Source organism: Colias croceus, chromosome 14 (assembly GCF_905220415.1).
Source record: "Colias croceus chromosome 14, ilColCroc2.1".
NCBI lineage: Eukaryota > Metazoa > Arthropoda > Insecta > Lepidoptera > Pieridae > Colias > Colias croceus.
The window spans coordinates 3,065,172-3,084,299 of record NC_059550.1 but is presented as its reverse complement, the minus strand read 5'-3'; the positions used below and the strand labels follow the sequence as shown (position 1 = coordinate 3,084,299).

General features: G+C 32.4%; 1 protein-coding gene across 1 annotated transcript in view; it reads left to right on the top strand.

The window, feature by feature from the left end:
- Nucleotides 1-18,456, top strand: part of LOC123697259 (connectin-like) — a 56,753-nt gene extending 38,297 nt beyond the window's left edge. The window contains exons 2-3 of the mRNA XM_045643713.1: nt 15,637-16,687; nt 17,400-18,456. Coding sequence (XP_045499669.1) covers nt 15,661-16,687; nt 17,400-18,118 — 1,746 coding nt within the window. The 5' untranslated portion in view covers nt 15,637-15,660 and the 3' untranslated portion in view covers nt 18,119-18,456. The remainder of the gene's footprint in view (nt 1-15,636; nt 16,688-17,399) is intronic.
- The last annotated feature ends 672 nt before the right edge of the window (nt 18,457-19,128 follow it).

Sequence of the window (19,128 nt, the reverse complement as noted above, 5' to 3'; positions counted from 1 at the left end):
TTTATAGATAATTAGATTATATACAATTTTGGTTCAGGTGATTGTATGATAAACTTACCGTCTCGGCGAAAATCGCAAAAAACCCTATTTCTTTTTATTAATTGACCTCGAATTTTTTTATTCCTGAGTACCAGAATGACGGGAGATTTTAATATTGATTTTGAACAAATTTCGGCAAGATTGGAACTTTGGTCGTGGTCGTCTGCGTCGTTGGTAGTGTGATCGAACCATTACCAAAATGTCATGAGCTTATGTCAATAATTAGCGTTAGCAGTTTCTATTCCATGGCGTTACGTACGTTTGTCTAAGGCCCCTGTAAAGTTATTTTTAAATGAGTTGATTAAAGTTATTTTATAATAGCTGAAAATTCATATTGTGCTGCAAAATAATACCTACTTAATATTGTACTATTATTGTACAACTATTTGTAAGAGTAACGGATGCGTATCTAGATTCGAGATGATTAGGCTAATATCTAAAGGTATCACATAATATAGTCTACTTGCACTATGAATTTATTTCCAGGGATGTTTTCAATCAAATATATGATAGTATTTTACTTTTATATAAAAACTACATAGTGTATTTAAATTTCATCTCTACTTTAAAATTTTACTAGTAAATTTAGTTAGATAACTCACATTTCAAAGTAATACCGGACTTCCTAAACAGTTCACTGTTCGTTATGCAAATAACTGAAGTATGTAACACCTGGATGAATTCCAACGCATACAATTGTAATTTTAGATGTTTCCAAATATCAAGCCCAGTATAGTGTCGTAATCAAATAATCGATGGTTCTCATTCATCGCATGCTATAATTAGTTTTCTGTTTAGTACGTTAACTTTTGTTAATTATTTTTTTTATTTACGATAGGGAAGAGCTTGACCACAATCTCGCCTGATGTTAAGCTGAGATGTGGTCTTAGATGGTACGCGCTTCCCTAGAAGGTACCTGTTCACTCTACGCTTGAAGACCCCCATATTGTACTCGTCGGGGAACACAGATTCAGGAAGCATGTTCCAGTCCCTTGCGGTTCGGATAAAGAATGTGGAATCGAACCGCTTAGTCCGGGTACATGGAACGTCCACCATATGGCGATGCCTAGAATCTGTGCGCCTCGACGATCGATGGAAGAACGGGGATGGCGGAACAAGATCGTGCAGTTCCGCAGCGCACTCACCAAAGTGTATCCGATAGAAGACCGATAAGCTAGCCACTCTACGGCGGTGACCGAGGCTCTGGAGTTTTCTGCCTACAAGATCATCGTCGTTAATGAGCCTCTTGGCACGCCTCTCTATCGCCTCAAGCGCCTCCAGCTGGTACTTGGCGGAACCATCCCAGAGGTGAGAGCAGTATTCCATACACGATCGGACTTGTGCCTGATAAAGATTGAGCAACTGTCCCGGGCTGAAATACTGTCTTACCTTCGCCAGAATTCCAAGCTTTTTTGAGGCAACTTGGGCTTTTGATTCTATGAAGGAACCAAAGTTCAGAGTAGGCGTTAAGGTGATACCAAGAAGCTCGAGGTGGTTAGTTATCGGCACGGACACACCTTGGAAAGTCGGAGTCAGATGGAATGGACTCCGTTTAGCGGAGAATAGATATAATTATGACATAAATAGCAGTGAATGTGGGTATTTATAGAATTTGAATTCTTCTCATCATTCTCGTTTTAATTGGAACTGTTATAGTTTTAATTATTTGAAGTATATTATATAAATATTAGGCATTGTTAATATTTTTGAATAAATAGTGAATAATAGAGACTCAGAGGACACAACGACACAGTATTAAATAAAGTGAGCGAAAAATAACTCCACATATTTGTAGGAACTAAAGAGATCGAACGCAGTATTAGTAAGGCAAGATAAGGATATCCTTCAGCCCACGTTGAGATGGATTATACCCGTTAAGACCTGTGTCATTCGTCGTCCCTAGTACTAAGTTTGTGAATTAAACCCTAAGTTTAATCAATAAACTTGCTCTAATATATTGCAGAAGGTTATACTATGTAGGGATATTGGAGAACGGATAGTATTAAGTTCGTGGTGAGTAATTACATTAATAGATGCTGAGATTGTGTAGACTTACCGTTTCAGTCTATGTATCATCCCGCTTTGAATATTGTTTTAGAGTTTTAAATGTATCAAAGGTTAAAATAGTAACGTTAGAATTTAAGGTTAAATTTGCATGGCATAAAGTTCTCAGAATCCCTTTTTTAATTTCTCGTCCTACATTAAAGCTTAACAGGAAACGTAATGTTACTCCCCTTTTAAAATATCATCTTGCAATTATTATCATCGTTTATATTTAGTGCACGTATTTGTTAAATTAATAGTTCAGGATACATCGCCCATTTTTGCAAGTGACTACTATCATGCTAATTTTCCGTTTGTAGCTTTATTTTGATGAGACGCCTAATAATTTCGTGTACGAAAGTCTCGATTGTGGTAGCTAACAGAGATAACAAGGATAAAAATTTTTGATTTGATGGTTCTCAAATATTTATAACTAACTGAATGAATTTTTTTTTGTTCAATCTCAAGATAATTACCTAAATTATTCGAAAAAATATTTGTCCTACAAAATCTATGGTTTGTTCAAAGAGTCCCCCTTTCCAAAGTGTATCGATAACGAGGTCATCATAAATGATTACTAACAAGCTGATTTTTTTGTTTTCACTTAGTTAATGTTTATATAATTCAACAGACATATTGTCCTACAAATTGCGTAATAAATATTTGAGAACCATCAAATCAAAAAATTTTATCCTTGTTATCTCTGTTAGCTACCACAATCGAGAGTTTCGTACACGAAATTATTCGGTGTCTCATCAAAATAAAGCTACAAACGGAAAATCAGCTTGATAGTAGTCACTTGCAAAAATGGGCGATGTATCCTGAACTATAAACATTTTCTTTACTAATCTAACTCTTCATTTCCACCGTTCTCTTTGAAACAGAAATTACCCATTGTTCGTTGTACCACAAATATTATGGAAGGTGTTTGTGTTAATAACGTCATAAAATATTACTATAAAAAGCTTTTAATGTATTTTTAGTTCATGTTTTATATGAAGTAAATAAATACTAGTATTATAATTAGTGTTTGTCTATGTTGCGTTTTGATTAAATAATAGGTGTATGGGTAATTTTTATTAGTATTAGTTACGTATACATATTTTATAATTCACAAATACATATTCGTCCTTTATGGGATACCTATGGGCTTCCGCTCTTTGTCGCATAACCAAAATTTAAAGGGGCGAAATAGGGACGCGAATATTTCTACCCACGAAATATAGTGCTAAAATATGTGTACGAAACTCAAAAATTTGCAATAAAATGACTGAAAAATTATGTTGACTGGCAAAGTTATGTTTCATGAAAAGTTTGGAATGGACGAGTAAATTACAGGCTGCACGACTGAAATCCGAATATCTTTTCGAATTCAGATTGCAGTAGAATTTTTCCGGAAAGCTTATTTAATAGCAGTGGACGAATTTATTAAGCTTTTAAATTTTTATTGGGTTATTGTTCGATTCGATATGATACAAGTGTTGTTATGTTAATCAGAGTGTCATAGTTAAAGTATTGTTAATTGCTTCATGCAGTTAGCATAGATGTTCATAATATTATTAGATCGAAAAATGATTGATAAATAAAAGATTGGAATAAACGAGCGTTGTGCAACTTAAATTAACATCTTTTAATTATAATTTGAGAAATAATAAAGTCGGTAAAAATATATTTTACGTTATTTAAATGTTTAAATTCTTTATCTATCTGCCTGTGAAGCTTTAAATTGAACAACAGCTATGAATGTTATGTTAGAATTTAATCGCGGTCTATCAAATAATGTTGTCGCCGCAACATCAAAAGATTTGAGTTTGAAGTAAAGTTGTGTAGTTCAGTAATCATGATTGAGTCATTTGGCGACCACGCGGGTATATTTAGCGCTTGCGTAGTTTTATTGTTTTATGTTGTTTTCATTATAATTGAGTGACTCAATTTTAAAACAAGCTTCATCTTTTTATATAGCTGTCCTATATTTTACTAGTTTCACATAAAACATAGTTCTATAAATTCCCCGTCTATAAAACGTAGTATAAATTAGACAGCTTAAAGCTTATTACGTAGGTAAGTGCGCAAGTTGGTCAGTTTCTTCGGAGCTTATTGCTCACGTTAATGTTAACATACACCGATTAATCATTTTAATCATGCGCTCCTAGATTTAATGTGCAATTTAAATTCAAATAATGCATCGCATGACCTACAGCGGGGTGCCATAACAGCACTATTGACGACCTATGCAGAATTTGATAACGGGATGACTCAAAATATTATATGGACGCGTCCAGCAGTCTGATTGAATGGCATGATGTCATGGTACGCGAAATTAGAAACCGTCTTTATAGATGCCGGCCAGTTCGTGTCGTCACGGTGTTAGTCATTATTGTTTACCAAAAAGTTTCTATTTAGAACTGTGAATTAAATGCCCTGGAAATGGAGCGGGTAATTGATTGCTGGGATAGGTTACTATTCTATAAAGTTAAATATAGTTATGTGCTGCAGCCAATTAGCTATTTTAATAATACGAGATATTTGTTGATCTTGCGAGATAAATCGACACTAAAGCGACTACAGTTCAACCATGGACGAATATATTCGTCCATGGTTCAACTATGAATCTTTTGTCACGATACGTATTAATGTTTGTAGGACACGGATTTAATTTTTGATCCCATAAATTTGAATGTGGTGAACCATATTGTTGGTAGTAACAATCCTAGCCAACTTTTGTTGTTCCCTTTTAAGTACACTTAGCGGTTAGTGTGTCACGAGAGCGATTATTTATTGGCGCGTTTTATGACTTTATGACACACATGTTCGTGTGAGAATTCAAACGAATATAAACTTTAATACAGAAGCATATACGGTAGGTATAATCAATTGAAGATCATCTAAATGACGGCATTATTATAATTCGGAACAGTCGTAGAGGAATTGTTAAAACATTGATAACGGTTCGCTTATCCGGTAACAAATATCTATTCAAACAATATATAAGAAAATGAAGTAATCATCTTATAAGGTAGTTTAAAGTTGAATGTATTCTTATAAAATCCGAAGTTGCTTCTGCTTATACGGTTTTGTTTAAAAGAAAAGTTTGGAAATATAATGTTTATTATTTATTTACACTGGTACTCTCTCAGCATTAAATATTTATATGTAACAACAATAGAATTCTCTTGCAAGAGTTTTCGTAATAAAAATCCCTTAAGATTCATAATAGTTATACTTTTAAATAACTTATCCAAACGAACCGCTTTGATTCATGAATGAGAAGTTTATGACACTTAAAATAATGCATTTGAAACACGCTGCGTTGTCTATTCTCGTTTTAGTAAAGCAGCCCTTGTAGTTAAATATAAATACGAATACTTTACTGGGAGATAAACAAATTGTCCGGTTATCTCGGACGGACGTTGACCCTACAAAGGGTTTTTGTTCTAAATTAATGATAGAGTTTCTAAGAAAGACATTTATACATCACACTTATTAAACGCGTGTTAATTTGGGCAGTGGCAGAGTTAATACGTCTGTCACGGAGCGTGAAAATATTCTAAGTCCGTAAAAAATTGTACAGATTCATTTAATAAGACTGGCACGTCCCAAGTTTTTCGTCTGAAATATTAAACCGTAGCTGTAGGTCTTCTAATATCTAGCTTACAGTGTCGCTAGCGGCTCATAAATTCTTAGTATTTCGGACTTTCATAAAGCCAGGTGGGACTCACGTTATTTGGGCAGCTAGTGTATTTTACGAGTACATTATTCACAGGTATGAAGCTATTCTACTAAACTTTGGTGGGTACTTTATGGCGGGCTAGGTCTGGAAATAAGTGGTAGTAAAACAGTGGAGTAAATACGAGCAATAGTGGCCCATTTAAACCCTCACTACAGTGCACTATTTCTTTAGGTCGGCGAGGCTATGAAGACGAATTATTTGGAGCGTACACTTTATACTTAGAACTCAAACAGGTAAGAATTGCAACTAAATCCAAATGTAGGTTCACTATACTTACATAATAAAAATGTGTTTTATTTATTACTGTTTATTTTTACGGTTATCGGTATCGATATCAATCTTATCACGCTAGGATAGTTTTGAAGACGCAATCTCCGGTAGAACATCAATTTGTAATAACGACAAACTTTTTTAGTCAAAATAATGATTAACCAAAGCGAAAGAAATTCCAGTTTCTAGTAAATATTTCCAGCCTTGTATAACTCTAGCTAATTTGTTTTTATAAAACCGACTAAGCGCTATAATATTTCCGAATCTTTTAATAAGTTGTTTTATAGTATCATTCGCAAGTTACTCTTTGTACTTACTATAATGCGAATAGATAAAACATAAAATATTAGGTGTAAAAAACATAAAAAATAAGTGAAACACCAATAGAATATTACTAATATCAATATAGGTAGTTGGGATGGCGCCAACATCTCAGGATTGTGAATAACGTATGACTTTTCCGATTGTTCCCAGCACTTTAAAGATTTCTGTGTGAATACGTAATGTCGGTTATCATCTGCACTTATCTCAACTTGCATATTTCATCGATTTTTCCAAAAGCTTCCAAAAAGTTTGTAAGTTAGTTCAATTGCATTGTTTCCCTTACTAAAAATGGACTCAAATGAAAACGGTCTGTTTAGAGCACTTCGTGATAAATAAAAGTGTAGTTGTATAATTTACAATATTTTACAAATAGTGCTAAGTGCTTCCACTTTATTATTTTGAAATACTCGTTAATGAGGAAAGGTTGAATAAATATTCCAAGTTATTAATGTAATTCCCTATATTCATTCAATGAATAGCTGAAAATAGTTTATATTGAGGGTAACCTTGTTATGAATGGGTCGCTGAAATTATATATCCGAAAAACGAACCAGAATTTTATTCCGTAAACGTAAGCTGTAACATTTATACGTTTTTATAATCTGAATCGAAATTGGCTGTATCTTCATTTTTTAATCCGTTATTTTCTTTGAAACGAAAATGAAGCTCGTCATGATAATCCAAATAGGACAAGAACACAAATCAATTATAAAAACATTATTTCGAAATGATCAGGTAAGTTGGAGAAAATTAGTGTAGATCTTTTGTCAAAAATCAAAATGTAACACGGAAGTAACAAAAGTTCGTCCACCTTGGACGAGATTAATGCTTTTAGACTTGCTCCATTATGATCGTATAATGTAAACAATATATTTTATTACACTGTCTTTTGAAATGAGCCGCGGTCATAGCGTAGGAGGTTTCCTAATTCCTATGGAAAAATTTTATCACATTTTTCAATTTAGACATGACTTTTTAATTTCGATCGCATTATTTTTATGATGGCCATTAACAAACTATAATATGTATATTGAATTGGGCTTTTAAAATGTTTTGTTTTAATGGATTACGTTGGCGAATTCAAAGACAATAAAATATTTATCTTAATAGCTTCATAAAGTATATTATTTGCGCAAATCTCAAAACCATTGTGTAAATATGGACGACGTTATCTTAGAAACAACGCTATTCAACTATGACGAAATATAAAGACTGTAGTTTTTGGCACAATCTCCTTTGCCGCATCCGATGGTAAGATTGGTAAGTGATATGTAAGCAGGTGTTGTGGTGAGACAGTACAGGAAGATAGTAAAAGACTAATGATCCCACGCGCTTACCAAATGAGTAATCTATTTTAATAAAATAAAGCTGAAGAGTTTGGTTTAAACCCGCTCAGTAAGTACTTCAAACTTCTTTCTCCGATGGATTTGTGCGTGATCCCTGAATGCTATAAGATATATATGTACCACGGACGAAACCGGGGCGGACCGCTAGTGAAATTTACACTGAAAGATGCGCAAGTATTGAAAAATAATCGCGCATCTTTCACTTTGCCGAAGCTAGGACCGCTGGGACGCACACGGACCTATCTCACTGATCGAATTTGTTCCACTCTTTTTATTTTAAGCGCCTTCAGGACACTTCAGACTTGATAATATTATTTCAAGAGCTTCTAGAACATCTTGACCAATAGCGTCTATTATTCTACCGTAACGACGCGTATAACAGCGTAATGCATAATTAGTTATGTTAGGATTGTTACTCACGTATAGGTTGCTACTGCTTCTGCTTTAATGCAGTTCTTAGTATACGTAACGACTGTACTACTGTCCAAAAACTTTTCCAATCTAAATGTGAAATTAAACTGCTACAAATGTAGATTTGGAATCCTCTTTCAATTTGTCATAACACCAAACAATCCACTCTAATTCTCAACCAATTATGCCATAAAATTAACTGTGCGTACCAAATATTAGCATAAACTTCCATTTATAATATTAAGTAGGTGATACATTATGTTAAGCTCATAAGTATCAGCTACAATTACATTGAATATTGATTGGATACAGCGTGAGTAATTGACAAGTTGATCTAATTACCTGAAACAGAGAACGGGCGATACCAATTAACAGCTTTGCAATACGTTTAATTATAACCTACCTGAATAAAATCGAACTTAATATTTGCTTGTTTTCTTACTAGTGTAATGAGCGATTCAATTTGGCCTTATGTAAAATTCAATTGAAATATGTTTATTAAACAGCAGGGGATTTGATTTGATGGGCTCAACAAATAATTAAGATATTTACTGACTGCCACAAAGCTTTTGGATAAATTATTCAGTGTACCTACTTTAATAATTTCATGGTCGTTTTATAGTTTAAGTATGAATCCTAATTTTTACAACCAAAGAAATCTTTAAAATAAATCTTCCAATATTTCACACTACTTTTACCTTTTCTATTGCAATCATCATGTATTTTTGTGTAAACACCATCCAAACAAGAAAAAAGTAATATCTCATAATATTCATCTTTATTACCGCAGTCATCCCATAAGCCAGGGTACAGTTTATTGAGGCTTATACTTCCATATCCTGAGATTAACGCAGTTTCTTCACTGACCGCCAGTCGACCCTCATGTTCAAATCCGGTCTAGACAGCTTGCATAAGTTCTGCTAAACTTATAAATTATCCACAGACTAGTAAACTACACACAAGAGGGAGTCTAGACTTTTAAGCACTCACGATGAGTCATTCTAGAACTACTAAAAGTAGGTAGGTACATTATAAAAAATATACAGGGAAATTTAGAAGCTCGCCATTTTGTAGTTAGTTACCTAATGAAAATTATGATTTAAATTGTAGTGATCGAACTGAATCAGTCAATAATCAGTTCATGACTACATTAATAGAAAAACAATGATAAATCTATTTTAATATTATAAAGCAGAAGCGTGTGTTTGTGGGTTTGTTTGTTTGAACGCGCTAATCTCAGGAACTTCTGATCCGATTTGAAAAATTCTTACGGTGTTAGATAGCCCATTCATCGAGGAAGACTTCATCACGCTAAGACCAACAAGAGCGGAGCCATGCGGGGCGCAGCTAGTATTTTAATAAAATTTGCCATTAGACATTAAGTTCTCGGGGCTCTCTCTCTAATAAGTTAATAACCCAAAAACAATTCTAATAGAACAAACCAGTACTTTATATCGCACTATTATTATATTACAGAACCACTGATTGTATCCTGTCCTTAACTTGCTACAGTTCTGCTTATAAATTAACAAATTCACGCTTAAACGTAGTAAGTTCCTAATGGATGAAGCATGTAACGTAAAGTTAATACTGCATGTGGTTCTCGCTAGTAATACTTGTCTTTATGTGATAAGTTCTTTAATGGCGTATATATACGTATAATTAATGTATAGTAAAATAATTATTACATAGAATACAATACAGAACTAAATAACTTGTTTTATATTCAACACAATGGTATAAAAGAAATTGTTCATTATAGGCTTTGGTTTTTTATGGTAGAGCCATAAGTTATGAAGACTTTAGTAAGACATAAAATTGCTGTTTAAGTAAATATTTAGTAACTTATCGTACGTATCGTTATTTAGGGATTGTTGACTTTTATAATTTCTAGCTCCTTATAGGTACTACTTAACTCTTCGGACGCTAATAGGTACTTACCTACAGAATTGATTTGGAAACCCTTTATCGAATCCCATCCATTATATATTCGATAAATAAGTATGGGCGTATTCAGAAAGAAAGCTTGAAACTTATAAGCGCTTATAAGCGCTTATCGGTGCTTGTCAGCGCTGGTAACCTGCGCAGGAAAATATATGAACATGCGCCTATAAGCGCTGATCGGCGCCGACAAGTTCCGACAAGCTTCAACAAGCGCTGGTCGCTGCCATATAAAATTTGTCTTGGTCTGCTTCAACCTGCTTCCTTTGTGTAGAACGAACCAACATTGACAAGCGCCGATAAGCGCTTATAAGTTTCAAGCTTTCTTTCTGAATACACCCTAAGGGTATAGGTGGGCCTGGAAACGGGCATCTGCTGGGCGGGACACGCGGTAGAGTCGTAACCGTTCCCGCAATTCCGTCCAAAGCAGCGCGATGGAACAGAGTGGGGTTTTAGTCGGTAAAAATCCGACATAACCACGGCTCCATCCCCGGGAGCCGGGGGTATCTAAGAAGATTTCCCCACTATAAAAAAATGGGTATATTTGCAATATTTCTTGTGCTTATGCTACAATTTCTCCGATTACTAATCCCATTTGAGGTTGGCAACACATCAGCTACTAATTGTAGTGAGTGCTTATGAGTAGTGTGTTTCGTTTGCATAGCCAAAAACACGCCAGAAATCTGTAAATCCTAACTAAATTTGTGGTTTTAGTATAGAGATGAATTTAGATTTAACAAAAGCACTGTGCACTTATTCAACTTGCTTAGGGTATTTTTTACAATTATTATTAGAATTTGCCAGTAATTTACCTTTCAATACTTGCTTAGTGAAGGCAACATAATATATGAAAATGAATAAAATAACCAAAGAACACAGCAAAGTACGTAGGTACTAATGACAAATGTTCCTCATGTTTTCTTGAAGGTTGTGTATTTTGCAACAAAATGTTTTACACGACGCTCGAATCTTTTTCAACGTTTAATTTTACTGCGTTGTGCAAGCATAGTGTTTGTAATTATTCTCAAAGCTTAAATTTTAGCTGCATAGCATGCAGCTATAAAAATAAACAATAATAATATTATGAATTTCTCATAAAAAGACAATGAATGAATGAAAACGCTTTATTGTACACCATTACAAACAGGAAAAGACATACATATACAGAAGAGAGACATGCACAAATGGCGGCCTTATGGCTTTAGTAGCCATCTCTTCCAGGCAACCAAACACAAGATAAAAAACATAAAATCATGACAGCCCACCTCACGATATAGACTCTTCTTATTTATTAAATCTTCTTAAAAAGTAGTAGCAATAGATTAAAAATATTTATTTGTGGCATGATCCTCGCCTACAATTATCTTCGTTCACGTCGTTATTCTGATACTCATTCATATAGAAAAGGCTCTATCTAGGACATTCAGGCTGGCCTAGTACTATTCATAGACGAACTAATTAGTTAGTGTAACATAAAACGTGGACGTATCGTTGTAAACATGTCACTGTTTCAAAAACTAGGACGTTTGAATAATTGGAAATCACGATTGTGGTTTCTGAACGTCGAGATCTACCTAATACAGATATAAAGCATTTTCTGTATACGGCTTTGTTTATTCTGTGATGTTTATTGAAATGTTGAACAAATTAAAAAAGTTAAATCAAAATACGGCGTACACGGATATATGAAAGTAAGTTTATTTACTCCAACTTGGAATACGGTAGAGAGAAAATGTTTTGAATTTTACATGCTCCACAGGTGATTGCGTTTGGAGATACATTTGAAGTTTTAGGCGGGTTTTATATCTTCACTTTTTTAACAGCAATTCTAAAATACCTGAGTAATACGAGGTGCTTTTGACCCTTATTTATCAGTACTCCTAACAGCTTCGTTCGGTTTCAATTAGGATAAAATATATCCTATAGATACTTATGTATATATTAGGTATAGTAAATCGTTTTAGCCATATTGGGGAATTAAATAACGCATATTTAATTGAAACAGACTCTAGCAGAGTATATTTATATATCACGTGAAAGATGTTCGACTACACATATTTCATTTTATTTCCTTCCCTATTACACTTACATTTTATATTTATTCACATAATGCTGTACATTTATCAAACTATGTATGTATCATAACGTTATTTTCAACTGATCCTAGGTCCTATAGTCGAAAGAAACGTATCTAATTACGACCACCAAGAGATCCACATAGGTCCTAACATAGAGACGTTTTGGTCATTTTATTGGTATTAAGTAGAAGTTGTTTTGGTCACTATAAACACGGAAACAGTTTACACGCTGATATAGGAATGTACGGTAGCATAATCAATCACGCGGCAGAGAGAAGCCGCCAAAAATCGCGTAGGTACGTTTGAATAACCCGGATCGCGATAAAGTGTTTCGACGTGAATCAGCGCTCGACAGTGAAATATGGAGATTATCTAAACCATCTATATTCTATCGGGACTGTATTAAAATATACGGTGAGGATTAGATCTGAAGGTTTGGTAAAATTGCGACGTGTAAAAGTTATTGGTTGAATCTTAGGAAGCTTTTGACATTTAGTAAATATGATTATTCTCTAGGTCTACTCAATACCTTGTTATGAAGAATATTTTATAATTATTTTTTATAAACTTAAGTATGTTTTTAAAATTTAGAAGACAAACTACTTGAAAGTTAGTTTTTGTTGGCTCTACGTTTCACGTATTTAAGTACATAAGACAATAATTAAGAGTACATGCTGAAAGTAATTAAAAATTGTTCGTGTACTACCAAAAATATTAACAGAAATTATAATTTACTTTTATCCGAGTGGATATTTTCTTATAAGATTAAATAAGTAAAGAAAACCATTATGTTAATGTATGTACTAAATTTATGAGTATATTTTACAATGACCAATGATCAATCTGTTAAAAAATTCGCCGATATAGGTACTATCAATTAACAATCAATAGAATTTTAATAATTGAATTCGTGGAAGTATGAATAAAATATATCTTAATATTATATATTATAAAGGCGAAAGTTTGTAAGTATGGATGTATGGATGTATGGATGTATGGATGTTTGTTACTCTTTCACGTAAAAACTACTGAACCGATTACAATGAAATTTAGCACACATATAGAGGGTAAGTTGGATTAACACATAGGATAGTTTTTATCCCGGAAATCCCACGGGAACGGGAACTATGCGGGTTTTCCTTTGCAAACGCGGGCGAAGCCGCGGGCGGAAATCTAGTATTTTTTAAGTTAGAAGAATATTGATAAGAATGGCGCCTGAGATCCGGTACGGAAAAAACTTAAAAGTATTTTAGTTTGAAAGGTTTTTACAACTTTTTGCAAGTTTATAATAGCATAGTTTTCTTCATTGACGTATTTAATTTACATTTAAGAAGTCGTATATTATAAATTCGCGTTTTGTAAGCGTGGGCGCTGGCAAGAGTATTGGAATGACATAATCTAAAATATAAATGCGTATGAGATAAGACTGTAATTTAGATAAATGTGTGTCAAATAGTCAAAAATAAAATATGAAGTGATTATTATAAGTTAAGTAAATATTATTAAGTAATATATGTATAAGTTAAATAACTTCAACCTAGATTTAATGCTAATGCAGTTGAGGTAGGGTCACGCACGCGTGTGTCATTTGCTATGAATGCCAGGGTATAAAAATATTGACACAACTTATGTTCTTAATATTTATGATTAAAAAATTAAATTAGTGTTAGTATGGAAGTTTGTAATTTGAGATTGACATGAACCTTGTAGGTATATAGGTACTTATATACCTACAAGGTTCATACATCACATAAATTAAGAGTACCTACCTACATTTAATGTTGCAAATTAATGTTTTAAATATTAACGGGCTTTTATACTTATAAAAGCCCGTTAATATTGAAAACAATTTAATTGTGAAAAGGCATGTGTGAATAGTCTGTAGTGAATTACGTCTTACATTCGAATTAATTACTTACACGGAGAAGATAATAATAATAAATAATAAATAAATCATTTATTTGCACCAATTTAAGTTACAAAAATTTAATGACCCAGGCTCCTAATATAGTTGTAAACTGTTTTTCAGGAGCCTGTGTTCACACTAATTTAATATCACTGTTACAATGGCGTATCCACGAATTTATTCAGCTTATTAGACATACATGTAATTTATTATAATATTATTTGTTACATTTCGAATTATACATTATTATTGATTATTGTATTACCTATTTAATAATTATTACATATTATTATATTAATAATTATTATATTAATAATTATTATATTAATAATTATTATATTAAATTATTACGATATTTATAAGATACTTACACTATTTTACTTAATTTGATTAAAACGTATTATTTTAAATTCCTTAAATTTCACCTTTTGACTAAAGAACTCTAGCACTAAATGGGCTGCTGTGTTATCGAACTATAATAGCTTTTGTTCATAAAACTTATTTGATGATGTAAGTATTAATGTATTTAGAAATATTATTACCATTATGTCATCTCGTAAGCCCACTTAAATGTTATGCTAATAACACACAAAATAACAATATAAACAAGAATACAATAGTTTTCGCCATATTCAGAATTTCCAGCAGAGATCACCTCTACAAAAGATGAAAAAATATCAATAATAATAATATTTTTAGATAACGAAATAATTTCTTATGCTTAAGTTCCATGTATAATAAATATAAAGTACCTACTTGTATTATTATTTTTGTACATAGTAAAGGATAGCTAGGTATAGAGATTACGAACCTAGGTTAATTATTGTTGACAAGATTATCGTTATGTTAATAAAGTTAAGATTCAATAAGTATATTAAAATATTCAACATATTTATTATATTCAGATAATTACAAGAATTAGCACCTACGAATGCATACATAGCCTACGAATATTTGACTAATATTCGTGTTTAAGCCATGCCGTCATTCATAATTACACAAAGCGCAATTTCATTATTCATTGAATCAAGTCTTAATTAAGTATACTTATAATGTATAACAGTATGTGAATAAGTTGCGGTTTTCATAAAATTAGTATGCAAACATATTATAATAACAAATATAGAAGTAATATTTATATTAGGATGTTTATATAGCATGAAGTCACATCCCTGATGTATTCAGTGTACGTGACCACCAACCTAGAAATGAGTCAGATTTCCTGAGAAACGAGAAATTGTGTGATAAACTGACGTATAGATTTAACTAGTTTAACTACACACTATTTGTTTATTGGTTTAGTATAAAATAAACGATCAAAATAATACGCATTCATATACCTTACAACGCTAATTAAGAAACAGTTAACTGTAAAGTTAGCTATGTTAGCGTTTTATGTTTCTATATGAAGTGTAAATATATTTTATAAATAGATCCTTTTAAATATTAAGTAATTGAGAGCGATTAAAATCTTTATATCACTACTTATATTTTTTATTTTTATTTGTTATGTACTTTAATTAATATATACTTTTCTCTACTTTCCAGGTGGTGTACATGAACCTGTGACCAATGAAAATGACAGCTACGAGGCTATGTATTCTCCTGTGCGCGACGCTCATCATCGCAGAAGCCAGAACGCACCACCAGAAACGCGAAACTAAATCACATCTATGCGATCCAGTGTTCAATAACACGAATAAAATACAATGTTATTGCAATCGAGATTCCCACGACCCCGAGCTGGTACGCAGCGCTGAATGCTATCCTACTGTTGAGGGAGTTGCACAAGAAGACCCCAATTGGGACGAATTTTTAGAACTGGAGAACGTACACAAGCTATCCTTCACAAATACTAGGGGTATCGTATTAAAATACATCCCGACACAAGCTTTAAAATACACGAAATCACTTCTAAAACTAGAAGTGAAATACGCCACGATCGATACTGTTGAATCATTTGATTTTGCAAACTTAACATTTGTCGAAGAAATGACTTTAAGGGATAATCAGATAAAGGTTTTGAAAACTAATGCTTTCGCGCATCACAGAGATCTCACAATACTTACTCTTGATTCTAATAATGTTGTAGAAATTAACAGAAACGTGTTCGTAGATCTGCCATCTTTAGAAAAACTTTATTTGACAAGAAATAAACTAACGACGATACACGATAGAGCTTTTGTGCATTTATCTAATTTAAGGGAACTAGAAATCGATAGAAATAACTTGTTTAGTTTGAACAGCGAGACATTTTCGGGATTAAAGAAGTTGGAGAAATTGGACCTGAGCAGCAACAGTTTGGAAGTAATAGGCGACAATACATTTTTACCGTTGAAAAACCTACAGTCATTGAATTTGGATGGAAACAAAATACAAATGCTTGATGAGAAAGCATTTAACGGTTTAAGCAGACTGCAAGGATTGTCGATGGCACACAATGCGCTGTCTGAAATAAAGAATGAAAAGGTCTTTATTGGTTTAAAATCTTTGAGGATGCTTAGTTTCAAAGGCAATCAGATAAAACACTTGGAAGAAGATGTTATGGCGCCTTTACTGGAGAATTTATACAATAATGTCAGCAGTTTAGATGTCGAAGGTAATTTAATTATAAACTTGTACTTTTATAATGGTCCTGTTTGCTATCTGTATAATATTAGATTTGCCACTTTATTATTTGTCTGTTAAATAATTTGTTAAACGTATTCTTAACATCAATTCAAGTTTATCACGTAGGTCGTAGGATTTGATAGCAAAGTATAACAATTCTAAAGACGTTTAATGAATTTATAATAAGTCGTAGGAGTGTGGTATAAGATCAATTCGCAATCTTCAAAAATGTAAATATTTATAAAGGAAATCAGACTTAATGCCTGATTAACTGACTTACTGTTTGATGCACATACCAAACTAAAAATAAAAGTAATTGGAAATTTTTCTCTATGCACATTTTAAGTGTGCACTGTGCAATGGCAAAAGACGTTATAATATTAATAATTATTGAGTTTACTTATTTTGTATAGTTTATTTATATTTGACGTTAAATTTATAGTTAATCTAGGTCACAAGATAGAAGTCGTGCTCGTGGGTAGAAACCTAGTTTTTGTAAAAAAATAAAAATGAACTCTTTTTAACTCTGACCCGTTAGAGACTATCATAAAAATATATTAATGAGCATAACAAGATTTTATTTATTTCCATCACAACACAGTTTAATCTCTACGTACATTTCTTATTTATTATGATGTAACAGATCATAAAAATGCATTAGAATACAATCGAGTTCTACATTATATCTTTATCAATTTCAGATAACATCTTCCCTTGCGACTGTCGCCTGGATTGGTTCATGTCTCTAATGAACAACACGCAGAGCCCACACATGAAGCTAGCTATCGAAAACTTAAAGTGTGTTCCGAGCACAGAAATCAGGGAAAAATGGACGAAAACAGTTGAAGCTGAGAAAAACGCACAAGACGTAGAAGATGGCGACGTACAAGGAAACGATTATGAATATTATGATGATACACAATTAAATGGAAAACTGTTTTATATCGACATGCGATTCCTTCTAAACTGCTCAGCCAATTACGATAACCTCCTCAAATCAGATGTTGATAACACGAAACCGAAAGCAAAATTAGATGCAACATCAACCAAAACTATAACAACTAATAAACCAATTTCGACTGCTGTTACACCTATTATCGATAGAGTAACTAAAAATCCCTTGCACAATACTATTACAACGAAACTTCCTCACGTGTATGAAAATATCGAAAAAACTAACGATAAAAAGCAAAATTCATACACAACCAGTCGCTTATCAACTGTTTCAGCTAAGCCCATGAATAATGGTTTCTTTGATGATCATGATATGGCATCTGATGAAGGGAAACCGGATAAAATTAAAGCACACAGAAGCATTCAAGATAAAATTGAAGATAAACCCAATAGTAATAGTGGAAATATAAATCTAGGCTGTGTTTCAGTACTCCTTGTAATCGTAAGTTTTAGATTATTACTGTAATTAAATTAAGTTATTTATAAACGTTATTTTAAGTGTACAATTTTAATTGCTGAATCAGTTGAGCTAGAATCATTAATTGGTAGATTTATTCTGACTATTTAAACAAGTATGTATTGATAAGTAATATAATAAGACTTGGTTATAAAACTGCTAATAATTAGCGTATCTATGTGGTTATTTATATTATAAATGAATCAAGTAAATGAATGAGATTATACTGTCTTAATAATGAGATCTGAATGTATGTTTAGCTCTGAAGATGTGGTATATATGTAATACTAAGTATAATAGGTATTTAATCTCTCACAGTCACTAAAAGTAATAAACGATAACTTAGTTCTAGTTGTTTTAATTATTCCTTTCCATGATAACAAAACTATTGAGAATAATTTAGTTGAACCTTAAGACAACGTTTTTCGTTGGAACAGAAAGACAGTACCTAGTAGTACGACAGAATAGTTAATAGTATAAATATATATTTTCCAGATTTCAAGTTTCTTATCACATAGTACAACTACATACAACAAAGTTGATTCCCATTGTCTGTTTGTCAATCCTTATGCACTTTAAAAATAACCAATATTTGATGCTGGTTTTTTAAAGATAAATTTTTTCGAGGAAGTTTAGCGGGTGATGCTGTGGGCGGATAGCTAGTAAATTATAAATTAGTTATGTTGATACTAATTAAAATTGAAAGTGTAAGGAAATCATTTCATATTATGAATTAAAAAAAAATTATATTTATTTCTTAGACCGGATATATTTACAAAAATAATTATATATTTATATAAATAAATATAAAAGCTTCTTAAGCAGAAGTAAAACCTCAGATAATTTGCGGTTATAGTCCTAAAAACCGCACATTGTGTATTCATTGTACCTACTTAGTTATATCGTAAAACATAAAACAGTCAGTGGACTTAACACAAGTAGATTTATTTATAAAAGCAGTGCTATATTTCTTTCACTCACAAATCTTTGATTTAGGAAAGAACAAATGGTTTTAAATG